At 35.2% G+C, this 22,155-nt stretch overlaps 3 protein-coding genes and 1 non-coding gene across 4 annotated transcripts; 3 read left to right on the forward strand and 1 right to left on the reverse strand.

Moving 5' to 3' along the window:
- Positions 1-6,430: 6,430 nt before the first annotated feature.
- Positions 6,431-6,939, reverse strand: LOC117630550 (basic blue protein-like). The gene is made up of 2 exons (XM_034363255.1): positions 6,759-6,939; positions 6,431-6,639 (listed from the first exon to the last, which is right to left on the reverse strand). Exons 1-2 carry the CDS (start codon positions 6,937-6,939, stop codon positions 6,431-6,433), a joined length of 390 nt encoding a protein of 129 aa, XP_034219146.1.
- A 6,664-nt stretch (positions 6,940-13,603) lies between these two features.
- Positions 13,604-14,118, forward strand: LOC117629662 (basic blue protein-like). Its single transcript, XM_034362228.1, has 2 exons — positions 13,604-13,784; positions 13,913-14,118. Exons 1-2 carry the CDS (start codon positions 13,604-13,606, stop codon positions 14,116-14,118), a joined length of 387 nt encoding a protein of 128 aa, XP_034218119.1.
- A 2,821-nt stretch (positions 14,119-16,939) lies between these two features.
- Positions 16,940-19,828, forward strand: LOC117631462 (CBL-interacting protein kinase 2-like). Its single transcript, XM_034364622.1, has 2 exons — positions 16,940-17,210; positions 17,687-19,828. Exon 2 carries the CDS (start codon positions 18,113-18,115, stop codon positions 19,583-19,585), a length of 1,473 nt encoding a protein of 490 aa, XP_034220513.1. The 5' UTR covers positions 16,940-17,210; positions 17,687-18,112; the 3' UTR covers positions 19,586-19,828.
- Positions 19,829-20,710: 882 nt separating this feature from the next.
- TRNAY-GUA lies at positions 20,711-20,803 on the forward strand. Its single transcript has 2 exons — positions 20,711-20,747; positions 20,768-20,803. It is a non-coding gene; the product is annotated as a tRNA-Tyr (tRNA).
- The last annotated feature ends 1,352 nt before the right edge of the window (positions 20,804-22,155 follow it).

Raw genomic sequence — 22,155 nt, forward strand, 5'->3', positions numbered from 1 at the left:
TCTCAAAGCATGCTATTAATTATATGAACAAGACCCGGACTAGCTAAAGGATCAGAACCCCATAACAAAAAATATATGAACGAAGACCCGGAATAGCTTGGTTTTAGTGGATTCTCCCCTTTTATGTATTTGCTTCTGTTGCTCATGCATTTTGTTCCGATTGTGTATTCCTATTCCTTTATGGGTTTTTAATGCACTGTTTTCGAAAAGGAAAAAAAATTTATATGAACACAAAGTTTATTGTTATTTCATGCAAATTAAAGTCAAAATCTTCGAAGAGGCATACACACCATATTCAATTGAAATCAAATGAGTCGCAAAGTTTGTTGAGAGCATAGTTTAAAATATCAATAATATTGACGAAAATCAAGAATATTATTGTTTTTTTGAGTCATGGATATTTCGGAACGTATCCATATACATATCGTATAAATATCAATAATATCGACAATAATATCAGAAAATATCGATGTCGATAATTTTGCTCGCACTTCAGTAATATTTTGTCAAAATATTGTTATAATATCGATAATATCGAAAATATTGATGTAATGGAAAAAAGGAAAAAAAAAAACAAAAAGCACACACGCAAAGGGGATTCAAACCCTTGCCATTGCACTCCTCCAACGCCTTAACCCCCATATTGCTTATGTTTTTGTGATAATATGCTAAACTATGTATATTTATATTGTTTTGTTTCTTTGCAAGAATCAGATTTTCACATGAGAATGTGAGTCTTTGACCTTTCCTTTTGAGATGGAATCGAGTGGCTCATGGAAAGAATCCGAGACCCAATCTTCAAATGATTTTGCTTATGGATAACGTCAACCAATCTCGGATCCATATGGGTGGCATATTAACAATTACATGCAAAACTCTTTTGGGGATTTATCATTTGATGACTACTCTTCACAATGCACTTACTCTACACATAGAGATGATGAAGAAAGTGAAAATTTTGAACCTCATAGGAACTCTATGTGGTACTAAGTTACTCATGTATCTTACTATGCAATGTATAAAGTGTAAAATATTGTAGTAAATCATTATATATAAATGATTATGGTGTGTTTAATCTTCTTTCATTAATTACTACATATTTTCTACACTTACAATGTTTGTCAGCTCGCTATATAATCAACTTAAATCAGTTAAACCCATCATGCAATGCATTTCCGTCCAATTTTTTGTGATAAACTAATAGATAATTGACTAAATAAACATCCTCCAAAGTTTCAATAAAATTTCCAAGTTTTTCTTACAATTTTCGTGGTTTTTATTCAATTTTTATCGATATCGATAATATCCCGATATTTCCATCTAAATTTCCATGTTTTTGGACTATCGATATTTCCAATACCATCAATATTTTAGACCTTGCTCAAGACAACATAGTGGAGGATGAAACTATTTGTTTGATTATCATTCCATCGAGGGATCCTATTTGAGGGACACCCTTATAGGGCCCACTCCGCATTTTATTTCACTAATCCAAACCGTCTATTTTATAGATATTCATTCAAAGATCATCTATACAAAAAATAAATAAAATAAAATAAAATCACTTGAATCCGATATCATTTGACCACTCAATTAAATTATTAAAATTCAAAAACTTTTTTGAAGCACCGTGTAATCTCAAATACTTTCAAAGCAAAAACAGACAAAGGGCTAATCTTGAAGCTCCAATTTTATTTTTTTTATTTTTTTTGTGAAGAAACAGGGCTAACGCCCAACAAAGAAATTAAACAATGGCTCAAGACCTACAGACTCCAAGTAAATCTTGAAGCTCCAATTATTTCTTTATATTTAGCATATCACTACTTTATTGAGACACACCTAAATGAAGTTTCTATAAGAAAATAATTACTCAGCCTCAACTTTAAGTTTCATTCCACGCTTACAATAAGATATATCAAAAGGTACCAAGGCATTTGCACCTTTCTCTAATACCACGTGATCGTTTCCAGAAATATATATGTCCTTTTGATCAGGATAAAGGTCACATGCCTCGTAGTATCCTGGATAATCGATTAGGGCAACTACTTCGAATGAGGAATTGGTGTACTTGAAATCTGTTTAAATAAATAAAATAAGTAACCAATCCAATTATGATTGAGAGGCTCCCATCCTATCCGAGACTCCTCTTCCACAGCCTTCTTCACGGCTGACTTTATGATTGAGTGAAACGCTGGGCACGTGTCATTGTAGAAGTCTGGTGCAAAACCAGCGGCAGCCATGCCCATGTTCATGATCAATTTTGTAAGATATTCACGTGAAGTTGGTAAGTGACAGTGGATGTGGATCTCGATTTCATTAGGTATTTCCCCCATTGTTTTGTTTACACCTACCAGTACCACCAACCATTTTAATTTGAGTTTGGCTCTTAGCGCACCAACCTCTCTTTTTCTTGTTTGAACAATGGCTTGTGATCTACTCGTCACTAAATAGCCAATAAAAGTAGTAAAAATTATTCACACAAGCTAGTCACATACTGACATTATTTATGCTTAAATTATTCAAATACTCTGTTTAATTGAGAATTTCCAAAATTATCACAGAACAAAAATAAAATAAAAATTTTGGTGTAGACATTTTCGGAAAGCCTTATTGCATACATACAAGCCCATCTATGGAAAATCGAACCCCAAAAGAGAGTTTGTGCAACAGTGCAATCGTTTACTTTCAGTACGTACGACTTTCCCACAGTTTAAGTGAAGGTCATAAAACTTTAGGGTTTTTCTTCTCCATTTTCAAGCATTGGTAAATTTTAGAAAATAATTTTGATTTTAACAATGGGTCCAACTTATAAAACAATATTACTCTCCGATCCATCCACGTCCTATAGGATCAGAAAAGGCATGACAGGGAGTTTGTTTCCTGAGTTTTAACTTTATTTGTTTGGAATCTGAGAAATGTTTTGTATGAAATCCAAGAGTATTTTAGTGGGATTGGTCATAAGCTATTTTTCCATTTTTATTTTTGCTTGAGCAGGGAATGCACAGTTAATAAGGGAAGGGAGGGTACCCCTTTGTGTTTCTGATTTTTGTTGCCCATAGGTACGGTTAAGAAAAACTATGGGTTTGAATATTTTCCCTATCCCAGCAAGTCCTTTCAAATTGGGTCCACTGAATCAAAGCAAAGATGAATTTTTTTGTTTCTGGTTTAGAAGGTAATTGAGCTTTGTGGGTGCAATAATACAGATTTGTTTTGAAAAATTTGGTGTTCCATTCCATTAGTGGTTCTTGATTCTGAGTTGATGCAAAATATATATATATATATATATATATATATAGTGGTCCTTTTTTATTAACTGACATGACCCATTTTAGTACCTAGTATTGGCAATTTGGCATGTTCATTTTCACATGTCTTCTCAATGATTTTCAAATATGGTCTGCTATTGAACTCATTGCTTATGAGATGCCCAGTTTTGACGATATGGACGATGCAGATTGGATGTAATAATGTGACTATACCTCTATTGGGGTGTACAATAATGTGCATTGACCCTTCGTAACCCTTGTTCATATGTACATTACCTCAATTTGTCACATATTCAAATGAATCATCCATTAATTTGAGACTATATATATGACTGACTAAAATAATAGGGTAAACATTAGATATAAATTTATGACCATGTATCATACCCTAACCCTAGAAATGAAGGTTGCCAAAAATTCATGTTCACCCCAGAAGTGTGTGGGCAGTTGCAGTGTATCTTGGCAGTGTGGCCCTTAAAACTTGGATCAAGCGCTAAGTTAAGGGTTTACTTGGGGCCCAAACTATAGTCCTCAGAGTGATATTAGTAGCTTGGTAAATAGGCGTGCTACTATTGGCTGATAGCTTTTAGTATACATTCTTCAGAATGTAAAAGTTCAACCATCCTCATACGGGGACGAAACTAGGATTTAAAAATAAGGTGGGTTAAATTTATCTTACATACAAACCTAGAAAATTTGATGTACAAGTGAATTTCATTGAAGTATGAATTTTAAGGTCAATTAGCAATTACATGATAAAAACTTCTCCATGAAATGAAAAGAATTGAAAGCATTTATTATCCATTACAAAAGAAGAAGGAAAAAAAAAAAAAGAACCCATTTTAATTCATCCAAGCCAACTTGGAAAATAAAAATGAGAAGAAGTATACAAAATTTATAAGAAAAAAAAAATGAATTGACGTTTTATGTACACTAAAAAAGGTATAGGTTTGTTTTTCTTTTATTTTTACATAAAAAAAGTAAAGGATGTTCTTTTTTTTTTTCGATGAAAAGTAAAAGATGTTCTCTAAGAATGTGTGTTTTATGAAAAAGGCTGAATAATAAATATTAATTAACTAAAGAAAAAAAAAAGATTTTATGTGGGTGGGATAACTGGAATGGTGGAGTGTGTGAAGGTGTGCTTTAGTAGGTTGAGTATTAATATTGGACTATAAAATATCAAGTCACCCGGACTATAGCCCATGTTAGCATGGACGTAGGTCCATCCATCATGTTTTGAAAGGTGTGGCCCCTTAAATTTCTTGCTGCATTGGGCATTTGAGCATAGAATCTGAATGGGCAACTCAAACCGAGGTACAACCTCATCAATCCGTTATGGATAGTATTCAACTTGGAAGCACATCTTAATTTCAGCTATGAAACTCCGTATTTATAAAAATTATATAGTTTGAAGATTTAATATTTTGCCATTTACTTTATATATTATATTATATTATATTATATTATATATGTGTGTATTACATAAATGTTCTATTCTATTATATATGGATATGGTTAGTCATTGTTAGTGTAGTATGTGTCAAAGAAAAACAAATGCTTAGTAAGCATAGCTATATACTAGCTCTGTCAATTCACCAAGAAAGGTTGTATAGGATTGGAGGAATTGGGAACTACCTTATCTGCAAAGCTAGACCACCACATGAATATAACTTGGATGGTAAGTATTTGTAAACCGTCAAACACCATCCAATAGGAAAGGAGTCACTGCCGACATATTCTATATATATAAAGGACATTATGTGCATAGCAAATGAACACAGAGAGAGAGATGATGAAATCTTAAATTGGAGCAATGCTTTGGAATTGATGTAGGGATTTCTTGAGGCCTTTCCGGGGATTGATTTAATTAAATTTTGTGAGCTCTATATTATGCGTGATATTGCATAATGTTCTTGATATGAGATATTTATGTATTGTGAACTATTTGAATAATGTTGTGAACTATTTGAATAATGTTGGCATAATTATCTCATGTCATGAAAATTGGTTGGAGTTGTTGGGTGAAGAAGAAAGTATGGAAAATAGGGTAATGTGAAGGATATTTTGTGTAGTTGAGTCTAACTCTTGGCAGGTACCAGGTCTCAGAGATCCCACAGTGCACATGGTTTTTATTGGGTGATTCGGGATTGGCGAAAGGGAGTTAGACAAGATGACTAACAAAAGAGGAATTATGGGATAATTGAGATGGGTGTTAGTTCATATAAATGGGCATTCGGGACCAAGTGGTATAAGCATAGTATGGGATGTGCAGGTCTGCTTGTATAGTTATATGAATTAACAGGATTAGAATTGAAGAGCATTCATGCATCATTATTATTATTAACATTAATGTAATATTTGGCTGTGTGATTGCGTGTTACTTAATTTAGTCATATCAATCTACTATGGTAAGGTCTCATTTCCTTACTGAGCGGTGGTTGCTCATCCCTCACCTTATTTAATTTTTCAGATGAATTAGTGGGCAAGACAATGACTAAACCAGTTGAGGCTGAATTAGATGAGAGTAATAGAGCTGTATTTATTTATTGTAAAGTTGTCAGATTTTGGGAGCTATTTTTATAAGAGAAGTTATTTTAAACCCGTATTTCGGCTTCTTTTCTTTTTATTTTAGTTTTTTTTTTAATTTTCTCATGCGCCGGGAGCGGGATTTTCACCTACCTCGGGTCCGGGGCGTGACATCAGCATTCCCTGGTTTTCTTCTTTGATAACCCATAGAAAACTGAAGAAATACGAAGGAGATAAAACTTAAGGAGACGACAAACCAGTGTATACTTAATATTAAGCAAAATCATAAGACCCAATCTATAACCGCAAAGATCTTCAACTTCATGATCTTCACAATATTATGCTAACCATGAATTTCATTATCCCTCTTTTGTGGTATTTTCTATTTGGCATCCAGGCTGATATTATTAACCAAATTAAGATTGCATAGCCTTAAAAGCAAATGGCAAAAGTAATTAATATTGCACAACTAAAAAAATTTGAATCCAACCTTACTGGTTTGCCCTTATCATATTTCCAAATTTTAAAAGCAAAAACAGACAAAGGGCTAATCTTGAAGCTCCAACTACTTCTTTATATTTAGCATATCACTGCTTTCTTGAGAGACACACCTAAATGAAGTTTCTATAAGAAAATAATTAGTCAGCCTCAACTTTAAGTTTCATTCCACGCTTACAATAAGATATATCAAAAGGTACGAAGGCATTTGGGCCTTTCTCTAATACCACGTGATCGTTTCCGGAAGTATATATGTCCTTTGCAATAGGATAAGGGTCACATGCCTCGTAGTATCCTGGATAATTGATTAGGGCAACTACTTCGAATGAGGGATTGGTGTACTTGAAATCTGTTTAAATAAATAAATAAATAAAATAAGTAACCAATCCAATTATTCAAAAAATGAAACGCTAAAAGAATAAATTATAAGAGGGATAAAGAAAAAGAAACGAAACCAGTATATCTTACTCAGAATATCTCCAGCCTTGAACTTCTTGCCCTCAGGCCAACTAGATACGTTATGATCTGGACTCCATCCTTTGTCATCCCCCACTACATATTCTTTTCCATAGATTTCTTCACATTGGAACAAGAAGCATACAAAAAGACTAATTCCAATGACCAGAAGTTTGCTCATTCCAATAGACATCTTTAAGCAACAAACAAGTGCCACAATTTTAACCTTCTCAAGATTGTTGCAATAAGGCTAAATCCAAATTCAAAATCACATTGCAACTCAATTTATAGAGCGTTTACCCTATCCTGCATTAACTTTTTTTGCATATATGGATATTTAAGAAGATTTTTGGGCTTTTATATACCCGTTGATTAATTTTACCCCAATATTTAAAGTTGAGGCTGTTTTGGTATGAATTAAGTAAATACAAGGAGAGAATCTGATTTGGACAACAAATTAGCCACTTTATCTTTGCCATGTAACGTTGATATTGACTCGTGATTTTTGGTGTTTTTTTAATCTAGAAAAAACGGTAGTAGTTATTAATATTATTGATGAAACATATCATAGTACAAAACCATAAAAGAGTCAAAATGGGTACAATATCTCCAGTGACCAAACACAACAACATGTTGATTTGATCCAGAGAGAATTACGTTACGCCTTACCCAACAAATACTCAACACCCGATTTAGCATCTCGAAGGACTTAATAAGGAATTATGTCCAACTTTAAATGTTGAGGTAAAATACTCCAAGGGGTATATAAAAGCCCATAAATCTTCTTAAATATCCATATAAGCAAGAAAATAAATGCAGAATAGGGTAAATGCTCTATAAATTGAATTGCAATGTGATTTTGAATTTGGAGTTAGCCTTACTGCAATCTAGAGAAGGTTAAAAAAGATGTCTATTGGAATGAGCAAACTTTTGGTGATTGGAATTAGTCTTTTTGTATGCTTGCTGTTCCAATGTGAAGAAATCTATGGAAAAGAATATGTAGTGGGGGATGAAAAAGGATGGAGTCCAGATCATAACGTATCTAGTTGGCCTGAGGGCAAGAAGTTCAAGGCTGGAGATGTTCTGAGTAAGATATACTGGTTTCGTTTCTTTTTCTTTATCCCTCTTATAATTTATTCTTTTAGCGTTTCATTTTTTAAATAATTGGATTGGTTACTTATTTTATTTATTTATTTATTTAAACAGATTTCAAGTACACCAATCCCTCATTCGAAGTAGTTGCCCTAATCAATTATCCAGGATACTACGAGGCATGTGACCCTTATCCTGTTGCAAAGGACATATATACTTCCGGAAACGATCACGTGGTATTAGAGAAAGGCCCAAATGCCTTCGTACCTTTTGATATATCTTATTGCAAGCATGGAATGAAACTTCAAGTTGAGGCTGACTAATTATTTTCTTATAGACTTCATTTATGTGTCTCAAAGCAGTGACATGCTAAATATAAAGAAATAATTGGAGCTCAAGATGAGTCCTTTGTATGTTTGTGCCTTGAAAGTATTTGAGACTCACAAAATCAATAAACACAGTTCTACAAGAAAGTATTTGAATTTTAATAATTTAATTGAGTGGTCAAATGATATCGGATTCAAGTGATTTTTTGTAGAGATGATCTTTGAATGAATATCTATAAAATAGAAGGTTTGGATTAGTGAAATACAATGTGGAGTGGGCCCTACAAGGATGTCCCTCAAATAAGCTAATATGAAAATATGAATGATTGAAAACATAGAGATAACTTGAAAATATTATATTATTAACTTTGAGAATGCAAACTTACAGAAAATCTTGATTGAAAGATTTTAGGCTCTCATTACAAACGTCCGTCAGGGTGGTGGTCCTGATAGAACTTTGAAACTGATAGAAAATAAAATTTACATTCTTCTAGCATTTTCTCTATTTTTCTCATTGTTGGTTTTGACTTAAGGGTAGGACTTGATTGCAAATCCTGGAATTTTACTAAAGGTTTTTCTTTTGGTGACTTAAAGGCTCTTTCTGAAGGGACTATTTTGTCGATTTTAGTCTCTATTTTATCTAATTGATTCCCTATGACTATCAGACTTTGGTTGGTGTAATTATTTTGTTTTACTAACTTTCTGTCATTTTGGTCGGGAACGTTAAAGGGACTGGCAACTATTTTTGTCTTCTTATGAGTAATAACTATTGTTTCTACTGGGGGGTGACTTGCTAAAACTTCGGTATTATCTTCTTTTTCCCATTTTTCTTGCGTTAAAGTTTTTAACTCTTTTGGTAAATAACGACTTCCAATGAAATCAAGGTAGAAAATTTCTAACTTAGTTGTGCGCATATAATCTTTCCATTCATTAAAGATTTGTTGACGTCTTGTTCTACTAGGGTAGGCTGTGTGATAATTGTCCCTTCTTTTTTTATCCTCAGGGGCATGTAAATGATTATCTAGACTCTTCCAATTAATCTTGAACTTTTTATTAAGGGTTCTCAGCTAGTTATCAACTTGGAAACCGACTTCAAAATCAGTTTGTGTGGGTGACTCAAGGGACTCAGATTTTGTATCTTCTTTTATGGGTTTGTTACCATAAAACGGTTGGTTAACTTGGGAAGACTTTCTTAAATATTCTAATTTTAAATCAATTAATGTTTTCTCTAACTCTAGGTCTCGTTCTAGGGTAAAGGAAGAAGTTGTGTAACTATGTCGTGCAGGGGCATGTCTCTAGGACTGACTAGGTGTAGGCAACTGGTGTAACTGGACTGAAGACTTTTGAGGAGGTTGATTTCCAAAATTAATTTTAAATGTACCATCTAGGTATTGTTGAATGTAATCTAAATTATTGAAACTATGTTGAATTGGAGCTGGTGGAATCTCAGTGGCTAATGTCCAATCTAAAGGTAGGGTTACTTCTGACCACTTAATAGTGTGAGGGACTCTAATATTGGCATCGGCTTTGTTACTTTGAATTAACAGAGTTTGATCTTTCGGACTTTTATTAAGGGCTTGGAAATTCATATTAGTGTATGTGACTTTATAATAGATTCTATAAAATAAGGCTAATGGCTGGGTGCCTGGTAATACTTCGTGTCCTGAAGTTTTAATATTCAATGTTAGGGTTTTCAGAATATGGGGATCACTAAGACTTACTGTAAAATCTGGGTAACAATCAAAATGAACTGGACCATTGAACAGACTTTTAGTGAATCTAGCATCATGAAGACAGAGAAGGATAAAAGCTTTTAATCCTAATCTAGTGAGTGGCTTAACTGCAACTTGAACTAAACCAATGTGAAGGAAATTGTTTCCATCATTTTTATGTTTCTTAATTGACTCAAGATTAAGCAATTGACATGTTTCGTGTTCTTTACTTAAAGCATAAACTTGTTCAACTGTCTTAACATGGGTAGTAGACTTAAAACTAGAAATTGACCATTTTTTCTTATAAATTTCTTGACTAGGGATTTTAGGGATATTCCAATCTCGAAAATATAATTCATTACTAGAATCATATTCTACTTGTTCTTCATTAACTATCTCAGGTAACTTACTAATACTGGCTCTAGAGCTGCTAGAGTTATAAGAGTTGGTTCTAAATAAGCGACTCATTGCTCAAGGTTCTGGGCTAGACTTCTAAGGAAGAAGATGAACAGAAACTCCTAAAACTCAACCAAAGCTAAACATGACACCTAGTGATTCTCTCTCTCTCTACTCAGGCCGCAACCGCTCAGACCTCTATCTGGAACTTACTGTTTGGACTCTAGGACTTACTGTTTGGACCAGAGAGAAAAGGACAGGTAACCTGAAAAACAGTGAAGGAGTGGAAGAAAGAATTGAAAAACTTCGACTCAGAAATCGTAAACCAGCCACTGGGATGAATATCAAATTTAGACTGACTTTTCAACACTTACAGCTCTGATACCAAAAGGGGGCTAGAACTAGTGCGAGATAGAAGATACAAAATCTGAGTCCCTTGAGTCAAGGTAGTGGTCCTAATAGAACTTTGAAACTGAGAAAATAAAATTTACATTCTGCTTACAACTGAGGCCTTAGCCTTCTTAAATAAAGAAAACAACTAGCCTATTCAACATTGGATTCTACCAAAGGTAACTGTAGAGGCACGCAAAAGCTTTTGCTTTTACTGAGTGCTGCTTTAACTTTCTCTTTTACTTCAACTTTAACTCAGGCTTTTATGATGACTGTTGGGGAATGATGACCGTGGCACATGTGACTTAATCAAAACCGAGATCATATGGATCTTGACTATCTTGGTAATCTGCACACCGCTTCTATTGAGAAGCGCTTTGTTGACTACCTGGCAGATTGGGTTGACTAGTAGATGACTGTGATCTTGGAGAAGTCTCATCATCCATTTGGGAGGCTTGAATAATTAATTGTCTGGCAATTTCTTGCAACTCAAACTTAGATTTTTGCTCGACTGAGAGAGAAGCATGAGATCCTCCAGAAGAAGAAGGTTTATGAATAGGCTTAACCATAGGAAAATCTCGGAAGACATATTCAGCAATTCTATCAATTTGAAATTTATCCCACCATTTTACAGAAAATTGATGGGAAAAGACTTTGGTTTTCCAGGTAACTTTGTAGGACCATTTAAGAATCCAGGGGACTTTATATTTAGCAATAAAATGAAGTTGATTAGGGAAAAATAGGACATGTTTGTGAAAATAGCAGCACTCTAAAATAATTTTGTATTTTAAAATACTCACAAAAATTCCAACACACCAAACATGGCCTTAAATGACCAGGATAGCTAAACAAACTATTTTATTTTAAGAAAAATTAGGTTTTAGACATAATTAACTTTATTAATTAGTTTGTAAGATATTGGATATTTTGGTTTTAGTTTTAATACCTAGGAAAAAACTACTATTTTGTATTAGCCCAAAGAGAGGCCCAGATTCGTTGGGCCAGGTAAAAAATAACAACTGATAAGACAATTCTACCCTTCTGATAAGACAATTCTACCCTTCTGGTACAATTCTACAATGGCACATGTAGTAATTTTAGGGTTGTTGGATATCCTTTTGGTAAAATTAGGTGGCTTTGGTTTTATATTAATTAAGAAAAATTAATTATCTTTCTTCCAAATTAGGTTAAGTTTTTTATGGGTTAAAACTAAACCCCACTATTTTATTTTACAAATAAGAAAATAGTGTTGCTATTTCCACACACCTGCCCTATTTTTACACCCATCTTATCTTCAAATTTACCCATTTGTAAAAAGACTTCTAAGGACTTAGAGAAAAGGATTAAAAACCAAAACAATTGCCTCAAACTTAAAATTGAAAAAAATTAAATAAATAAAAAATTCCGAAACACAAATATCAAATGTCAAATTTCTCGCTTCCCAAGTACATGCGCCTTCTGTTTTTTCTTTTTCTTTTCTTTTTTTGGTCAGAGTCTTCAGCTTCTTATAGGAAAATTGAGAACAGCTAGCAGCTTGTAACTATGGGCGATTCTTCAAATTTCCTATCTCATATTATTGCACATTCCCATCCACTATTCCCAAATCTAATTGGTTTTCAACATAAGTTATGTTCATAACTCGTGAAAATGAAAGAATCATATCCTAACATTAATTCATCCCATTGGCATTTGATTAAAGAATAAAAGTTTCTTCAATTGCCCAATTTTTCCTCATTGGAGATATATTCTTTTGTATCGTCAAAATTGTTTTAAAAGAAATATAAATCACTTATAAATAGAGAGAAGTTCAATTGTTTGTGAAATTAAAGTGCAAGAAAGAGTGAGATTTTGGTGGTTTATAAACATATAAAGATTCAGACCATTTGTTTTAGAAGTCAGATTCATACTATTTGTTCTCAGTTTTCATAGCTCTTGGAAGAAAGATTTGAAAAAACTAAGAACAAATCCGAATTCATTGTACAGAGGCAATTTATTTATTTATTTATATCTAATTGTGATATGCCAACTTTTCAGCCATTAGATTAAATTTAAATGACATCACTAGTTAACAGACCTCTTTAACTTAAAAGAGAATTTGGTTGAATTAATAATTAAAGGGTGTTTTAGGAATAATGGTGGGTGGAAAGATATGATTGTGCTTTTTCAAATTTACATAGTGGGTGGGAAGATAAGGTGAGTAGAAAAATAGGGTGAGTAGAAAAATGAGTAACGCTACGGGCACCAACTTGTTTACCAACTTTTAGATACCAACACATGTGGCACATGAAATGTCAACCTATGTCATGTGCCACATGTGTTGGTATTCAAAAGTTGGTAAACAAGTTGGTGCCCGTAGCGTTATTGGTAGAAAAATAGGACAGGTAGGTGGAAATAGCAGCACTCATAAGAAAAAAGAAAAAGAACCTTTTGCATTTTCCATTATTTTGCAATTTAATTGTTTGTGGATGTAAACTGAACTTGTTATATATGGAAAATCCTCAATGTGAAGATTACGTATATAATTTATTACAAATTGATTAAGTAAATACAAGGAGAGAATTTGATTCGGATAACAAATTACCTACTTTATCTTTGCCATGTAACGTTGATATTGACTCGTGATTTGTAGTGTTTTGTTTTGTTTTTTTTTTTGGTTGAGAAAAAGCGATAGTAGTTTATTAATGAAACATATCATAGTACAAAGCCACAAAAGAGCCAAAATGGGTACAACATCTTTAGTGACCAAATACAACAACATGTTGATTTGATCTGGAGAGAATTACGCCTTAACCAACAAATACTCAACCCCCTAATTTAGCATCTCGAAGGACTTAATAAGGAATTAGTTCAGACCAAGAGAGCTCAACTTTAAAATTGAGGTAAAATTGTCGAACGGGTATATAAAAGCCCATATATTGCAATCTAGAGAAGGTTAAAAAAGATGTCTATTGGAATGAGCAAACTTCTGGTCATTGGAATTAGTCTTTTTGTATGCTTGCTGTTACAATGTGAAGAAATCTATGGAAAAGAATATTTAGTGGGGGATGAGAAAAGATGGAATCCAGATACTAATTTATCTAGTTGGCCTGAAGGCAAAAAGTTCAAGGCTGGAGATGTATTGAGTAAGATATATACTGGACTGGTTTCATTTCTTTTTCTTTATCCCTTTCATAATTTATTCTTTTAGCGTTTCATTTTTTGAATAATTGGATTGGTTTTTTATTTTATTTTATTTTATTTTTTTGAACAGATTTTCAGTACACCAGTCACTTATTCGACGTAGTTGCTCTAGGCAATTATCCAGGGTACGAGGCATGTGACCCTTATCCTGTTCCAAAGAAAATATATTCTTCTGGAAACGATTATGTGGTATTAGAGAAAGGCACAAACTCCTTCGTACCTTTTGATGTATCTTATTGCAAGCGTGGAATGAAACTTCAAGTTGAGGCTGAGTAATTATTTTCTTATAGAAACTTCATTTAGGTGTGTCTCAATAAAGCAGTGATATGCTAAATATAAACAAATAATTAGAGCTTCAAGATTAGCACTTTGTCTGTTTTTGCTTTTAAAATTTGGAAATATGATGAGGGTAAACCAGTAAGGTTGGATTCAAATTTTTTTAGTTGTGCAATATTAATTACTTTTGTCATTTGCTTTTAAGGCTATGCAATCTTAATTTGGTTAATAATATCAGCCTGGATGCCAAATAGAAAATTTACAAAAGAGGATAACGAAATTCTTGGTTAGCATAATATTGTGAAAATCTTGAAGTTGAAGATCTACGCGGTTGTGGATTGGGTCTTATGATTTTACTTAATATTAAGTTTACACTGGTTTGTCGTCTGCCTAAGTTTTATCTCCTTTGTATTTCTTCAGTTTTCTCTGGGTTATCAAAGAAGAAAACCAGGGAATGCTGAAATTAAGATGTGCTTCCAAGTTGAATACTATCCATAACGAATAGAAGAGGTTGTTCCTCGGTTTGAGCTGCCCATTCAGATTCTATGCTCAAATGCCCAATGCAGCAAGAAATTTAGGGGGCCACACCTTCTCAAAACATGATGTGTATGAGGATGGTTGAACTTTTACATTCTGGAGAATGTATACTAAAAGCTATCAGCCAATGGTGGCACGCCTATTTTTACCAAGCTACTAAGATCACTCTGAGGACTATTGTTTGGGCCCCAAGTAAACCCTTAACTTAGCGCTTGATCCAAGTTTAAGGGCCATACTGCCAAGATACACTGCAACCGCCCACACACTTCTGGGGTGAACATGAATTGGGCATCTCATAAGCAATGAGTTCAATAGCAGACCATATTTGAGAATCATTGAGAAGACATGTGAAAATGAACATGCCAAATTGCCAACACTAAGTACATATATTTTTTGCATAAACTCAGAATCAAGAAGCACTAATGGAATGGAACACCAAATTTTTCAAAACAAATCTGTATTATTGCACTCACAAAGCTCAATTACTCTTTAAACCAGAAACAAAAAAAAATTCATCTTTGCTTTGATTCAGTGGACCCAATTTTGGAAGGACTTGCTGGGATAGGGAAAATATTCATTATTTTCAAAACACATCATGAGCAACTTTTTTAAATAGTGATATCAATCCCACAAACTGACCCTAAATCCAAGTAAGCCTGAGAGAGACTAGAAGGTTCGAACGAAGCCGAGTACATATGCTTTGCTCTTTCTTCCGTTGCTAGAGAAATTAAAGAGAAAAATTGGTAGGAATTTTGTTGGTTTCATGAACATGAAGCTTCCCTGGCTGGCCTATTTCCAATACCCACATGTTTTTCAAGTGGTTTCGAAAGACCATTATCCTAACTCTTTTTTTCACAGTTTGGCTGTGGCTATGGCCTCATATTAGACTTTGATTTCAATCCCTTTTTGTTTTTCTTTTTTCTGTTTCCAATACATTCCCGCTTTCATTTTGTTTTTTACATGATTCATAATTGATTGCATGAATACTTTTTGTTCTTCAATCATGTATAAAATTGAAAGTGGGTTTATGTTATGTCAAAACAGGGATTAGGTGGCTTCTCCTTCATATAATTTATCAAATTAAATCAGAAGTCTCCCAAGGATCCATTTAGAAATGAAAAGTGATACAATCCTCTATCCAAAAAAAGCATTATGATACAATGACCAAAACACCGTCCCCTATAAGATTGGCTTCCGCTAATTAGAAGGCTAGTTATGTTATTGAATTGTATGGAACACAGCAAGCAACTCACTCCAAGAGGACTGTGGGCCCAAACCAAATTACGTGGGCTCTCCACAGTGGGGAGACGTGGGCTTGTGTGTTGACCGACAATTGCTGAGCGAAACGTGTATGGTGGGTATCCAATCCAGTTGATGCCTTAAATGGGTGGACCGCCAGTGACCTGAGGAAGGTGAAACCCGGAGTGCTACTAAATACCAAATTTTTAACAATAAAAAAAAAAAAATTCTACTTTCATGTTGTCGCCTCCTGATTGGTTTCTGTTTGACACTGTGACACTGGACGATGCTGAGTCATGAAGCTTCACAGGGCCCCACCTACGCAATTATACATGCACTTGACACAGCACCCGACCCAAGTTTGAATTTTCTTCCCATCTTTTTGTTTTTCCACATAAAATAAAACTTAGTTTTTTAGCTTTATTAGGTGAGCAAATTATGAGTGTTATTAGTATGTATAGGAGAATTGAATTATGATGAATTTGACTATTAAAATGATGCCACTTGCAAATCAATGATTAAGAGTTAGCTAGCATCCAATTAAAAAGAGTTTAATATAAGGTAGTGGCACATACAAAAGTTGAAAACATGGGTCCTGGGACTTGCTTAAGCAAACAAAGTTATGATTTTTTTAGTAATCCAATGTATTAATGCCTTTTTTTTTTCTTTATAAAAAAAAATTTAGAGAGAGATTGGCTACTCTCATTATTAGTGTCATGTTATATCCACAACTTCGAACCGGAATGACCTATGCGTGGCATCCAACTGCCAGTTGACATTAGTATAAATTTATGTAGAGAATTACATATTGCATATCAATAAGAACGGCTGGTAGCGAGACTCAAACACTAATTGAACTACATACAGTACAAAGACTTTACCAACTCAACAAACCTTCATTGGTTCAATGTATTAATACTTTAATACCATAGCTTCATTGGGATTTAATAATGTAAATCTTATATATTTATTGGGATTTAATAATATAAATCTGATTTTTTTTTAAATTAATATAAAAAAGGTGACACCTTTGTCTTGTATATGTGAACAAGTGAGTGGCTTTCCTGTAATCTCATCTCAGGACGGGAGGGTTGAAGAAGACAAAGGAGAAGTAATTATTGGTTGGCGCTGGCGCGTTAGGCTGCGCAGAAACAAGAGGTACACAGCGCACTAGAGGGAGGGCCATAGGGTTTTGGCTTTTCCTATTAAAGCTCAACTCAACTCAACCAAAACCATAAACATTCCAACCTCTCGCCTCATTGTGTTCCAATTCTCTTCTGCATCAACTGTGAGAGAATTTCTACTCGAATTTCAAGGTAAAGTTCAAATCTTTTCTTCAATTCTAGCTGGTTCTTATTGCTCCTATAAAACTATGAAATTTTGTTTATTATCAGTTTTTGTTTCTCAATATTTTCTTGTTTGGTTCCCTTGAAAATTGAATCTGGGAAATTGATATGAGTTTAAGCAATGGAAGGCAGGTGGTTTCCAATTTCCTTATCGTATTATGAAGTCCTGTTTCTCTTCTAAAATCAGGAAGAAAAAAAATTTTGACCCGCCTAGGCCGATTTTTCTAACACTGTTTTTAAGATGTAGAAATACTTGCTGAAGTTCATAGCTTGCCAATAGAATGATGCATAAACTGACAATATTGTGAAATGTTAAAGCTTGCTTGACAGAATTGTTATTATTTATTGCGAATAATATGCATTCTTTTTCAAATTCTATTGTGAATCACGCACCAAGTTTAGGCATGTGAAGGCTCAAAGATCATTTCTTTCCTTTATTCTCTCAGGTCAAAATCTGATATATTTATTGGGGAGTTGGAAAGCTTTAACTGATTGCTATCTGGTTTCTCGTCCGCCTAAGTTTCATCTACTTCATCTTCTTCAGTTTTCTCTGGGTTATCAAAGAAGAAAACCAGGGAATGCTGAAAGATGTGCTTCAAAGTTGACAACTCTCCATTACTGATTGATGAGGTTGTAGCTCTGTTTGAGCTGCCCTTGTTCATCAATGATGAGACTGAACAAACCCACAGTCCATTCAGATTCTATGCTCAAATGCCCAATGCAGCAAGAAATTTAGGGGGCCACACCTTATCAAAACATGATGTCTATGAGGATGGTTGAACTTTTACGTTCTTGAGAATATAGTTTCTGTATTATATACTACGCTATCAGGTAGAAGTAGCTTCTGCTGTGTACAAGAATAGTAGCCTTAAATGGAAAACAAAGGGAGTGTGTTGATGCAGCGGTATGAAATGGGGCGATTATTAGGCCAAGGAACCTTTGCCAAGGTACACCATGCAAGGAACCTTAAAACTGGCATCAGTGTGGCAATTAAGATAATTGATAAAGAAAGGGTCTTGAAGGTTGGGATGATTGATCAGATTAAGCGAGAAATTTCCGTCATGCGACTAATTAGACATCCCAATGTTGTGGAGCTTTATGAGGTAATGGCCAGCAAAACCAAGATTTACTTTGTCATGGAGTATGTTAAAGGTGGTGAGCTCTTCAACAAGGTTTCCAAAGGAAAGCTAAAGGAGGATGTTGCTAGGAAATATTTTCAACAGCTGATCAGTGCTGTCGATTACTGCCATAGTCGAGGCATCTGCCATCGAGATCTGAAACCAGAAAACCTACTTTTGGATGAAAATGAAAATCTAAAGGTTTCAGATTTTGGATTGAGCGCCCTTGGTGAATCTAAGCGCCAAGATGGGTTGCTTCATACAACCTGTGGGACCCCTGCATATGTTGCTCCAGAAGTAATAAACAGGAAAGGCTATGATGGTACTAAAGCTGACATTTGGTCATGTGGGGTGATATTGTATGTTCTGTTGGCTGGCTATCTTCCGTTTCACGATTCAAATCTGATGGAGATGTATAGGAAGATTGGTAAGGGCGACTTTAAATTCCCTAACTGGTTTTCTCCAGAGGTACGGAAGTTGCTGTCGAAGATCTTGGACCCGAATCCAAAAACTCGGATATCTATGGCCAAAATTATGCAGAATTCTTGGTTCCGGAAGGGCCTGGTCCAAAAACCTGTAATTGCTGAAGTACCAGTGAAAGAGCCAGCCCCTCTGGATGTTGATGCAATTTTTGGACCTAGCGAAGGTAGCAATTCTACAGTGGAGTCAAAGCAAGAATTAGCAAAGCCGTCTAACTTGAATGCTTTTGATATCATCTCCTACTCCGCAGGCTTTGACTTGTCAGGGTTGTTTGAGCAGACTGAACAGAAAAAGGAAGTGCGGTTTACATCCAACAAAACAGCCCCAACCATCATCTCTAAGCTGGAGGACATTGCAAAGTGTCTGAGACTGAAAATAAAGAAGAGGGATGGAGGGTTGTTGAAAATGGAAGGATCCACTGAAGGCAGGAAGGGGGTGTTGGGCATTGAAACTGAAATCTTCGAGATCACCCCGTTTTTTCATTTGGTGGAAGTGAAGAAGTGTAGTGGAGATACATTAGAGTATCAAAAGGTCATGAAAAAGGATATTAGACCAGCTCTGAAGGACATTGTTTGGAATTGGCAAGGGGAGCAGCCGCAGCAAGAACAACAACAAGAGCCGCCACAACTAGGGCAGCCGCAGCAGGAGGAACCAGAAGAGCAGCAAGAGCCACCCCAACTAGGGCAGCAAGAGCAGCAGCCTTCTCTGGCACTCCCTGTGCAAGTGGTCTCACCCCAGGATTCATAACAAGGGGAAGAAACGGTGGTAGATTTAATTGTAGTATGTGATGATGTGTACTTTGTTGGTTTATTGTTGAGAAGCGTTGATCATTGTGGCGATTACAAAGTACAATGAATGCAAGAATTTGACTTGCCTTGATTCAGTGTGGATGATGTGCATCCATAAGATGAAATATTTGCTCTTACTTTTTTTTTTTACTTTTGGTTTTAAACTCTCACCCGGTGATATGTCAAATTTGTTTCTGTTTTAGTGGCATGTTCTTTTTGTTTCATATATACAGCAGTAAGCAGAGCATGTCTCTCTGTGTATTGTGAATGCATTTGTGAAAAGCTTTCAAGGTCCATTAAAATTCATGTAAAGACAAAAAACTTTTCATACTAAATTGAATCGTGGGTACATTTCTAACACAAGTAATGGAAACCGAGAATAAAAAAATTACACATCATGTAAGTACAGCAAGGAAATCAAAGACAACCGATGAGAGCTGCAACAACAACTAAAACCAATCAAGCTGTGGAAGAAGAAGAAGAAGACACAAAAGTCTTCCAAAGGTAGCGTCCACTTGCCATGTCAATGAACGTCCAGAATCCCGATGCAGCAGCACATACAGCCTTGGATGAGGAGGAGGGGTATGTAGATTGATCTTGAAGCTGATCAGAAGTAGAAGCAGAATCTGAGAGGAACAAGTTTTCAAGGTCGGGGTTGAATGTGAGATTCCTCATGACGAAGAATCCTGCCACTATGGCAGACAAGAAGACGAGTATGAACCTCAGCGGACACATTCTTTCTTTCTTGCTTTTGTTCTTGTTTTCTTGAACTTACACACCAACACTAGTTGCCCTTGCCAGAGTGAGGTAGAGAGAGATGTGATTGTGATTGTGGCTTATGGATATTTAAAGAGCAGTATGTCTTCTCCTAATGCAAACTGGATTGGGAAATCGGATTAATAGGGGTTTGGGATTACCGAGTGTTGGACGGATTTGTTTCAACAACGTTTGACGCGTTTAGAGAATAACGTAAGCCAAGCAACGTAAAGAATCTCAAGGGGCCAACTTCCGCCATATTTTTGGGCTTCAATAAAAATGCTTTTGTAGCGACTAAGTATGCAAATGCTAGTCGTATTAACAAGAACCGACCTTAGCTCAGTTGGTAGAGCGGAGGACTGTAGTTGGTAAAAGCCTGGCAGGCATCCTTAGGTCGCTGGTTCGAATCCGGCAGGTCGGAAACCTTTTTTTATTTATTTTATACATTTTTTATATTTTTGTTTCGAGTATTTTAGAAAAAGTTTAAATAGCAATATCCATGGTTTAGTTGGTGAAAGCCTGGCAGGCATCCTTAAACAATTTCATTATAGTTAGGCCAAAAATAAAAGAAGAACATATTATGACGTAATTAAATTATATTGAAGAATTGTTGGCTTACTACAACAATAGAGTCCCTGGCATCAACGGCCAAGATGTCAGCACAAGAGACCACCTTTAGAAGAGGCTTTCCAATTGGGTTTTAATGGTATCAATTACCTCAAATTCCCTCACAGAATTAGCATTGGGTGCTCCCGTTTTCTCTCCTTTAAAATTGGTTGTGTTATTTAAGAGCACTTCCACCTATTTGTTATGATAAATGGTAAGGGTAAGGCAAGGGCTATTACTATTCATGTGAACAGTGGCAGTCCTTGCAAAAGACTTGTGGTGTTTCCACCTATTGTCATGGCAACCACTATTCACATAACATGTGAGGAGAGGAATTTGTATAGAGTTTTGGTGTGAAAAGTGAAGAATATGACTAAGTATTTATTTTTAAAAAATTCTGAAATTTTTAGTATTTTTTCAGATTTTTTTTTTCTTTGCTAACGTCAACAAACCCAGGCAACAGACCAGACTGTTCTTGCCTTCGGGCCTGTTCAGGCTTGTGAAGGCCACCAACAGCCTGGGTTGCTGAAGCCCACTGAAACGTGGAAATGGGGCTTGAGCCCCCTCCTACCCTGCTCAAGGCTGGCCGCTGAAAGTGCCCTAATAGATTTGAAGCATCACATCTAGGCTCGTAAAATGGGTCAAGCCAGGTCATTCCTATCTTAAATAAACTTTAACCCCTAAGACTTGATGAGGGCGAGCTAGCCCTATCTTAAATAAACTAAGCACATGCCCTACTCAAGGGCCAAGTATTTTTTGGCTCATGGGTCGGGCCTATATAGCCCTATCAAGTCGGCCATTGTTCTGAAATTTTTAGCTTAAATTTGCCTCTTATAATTGTTACTTTCATATGAAAATTAACTCAAATCAGTGGGGGAATTAATTCAAAACAAGAGCCTCAAATCTAAATTTTTGGGTGAAATTTTCCAACGAGTATATAAAAACCCATAAACCTCAATAAATATCGAGATATGCAAGAAAAGTTCATGAAAGATAGTATACATGTTCTATAAATTAATTTGCAATGTGATTTTGCATTTGGATTGCAATCTAGAGAAGGGTAAATTGTGGCACTTGTTTGTTGCTCAAGGTCTGGTGAGCTTTCTTAATGAACATAGAAAATTGAGAGCCTGAATCGATGACAATCCCATTAGTCCCCCTCGGGCA

Source organism: Prunus dulcis, chromosome 6 (genome assembly GCF_902201215.1).
Source record: "Prunus dulcis chromosome 6, ALMONDv2, whole genome shotgun sequence".
Classification (NCBI taxonomy): domain Eukaryota; kingdom Viridiplantae; phylum Streptophyta; class Magnoliopsida; order Rosales; family Rosaceae; genus Prunus; species Prunus dulcis.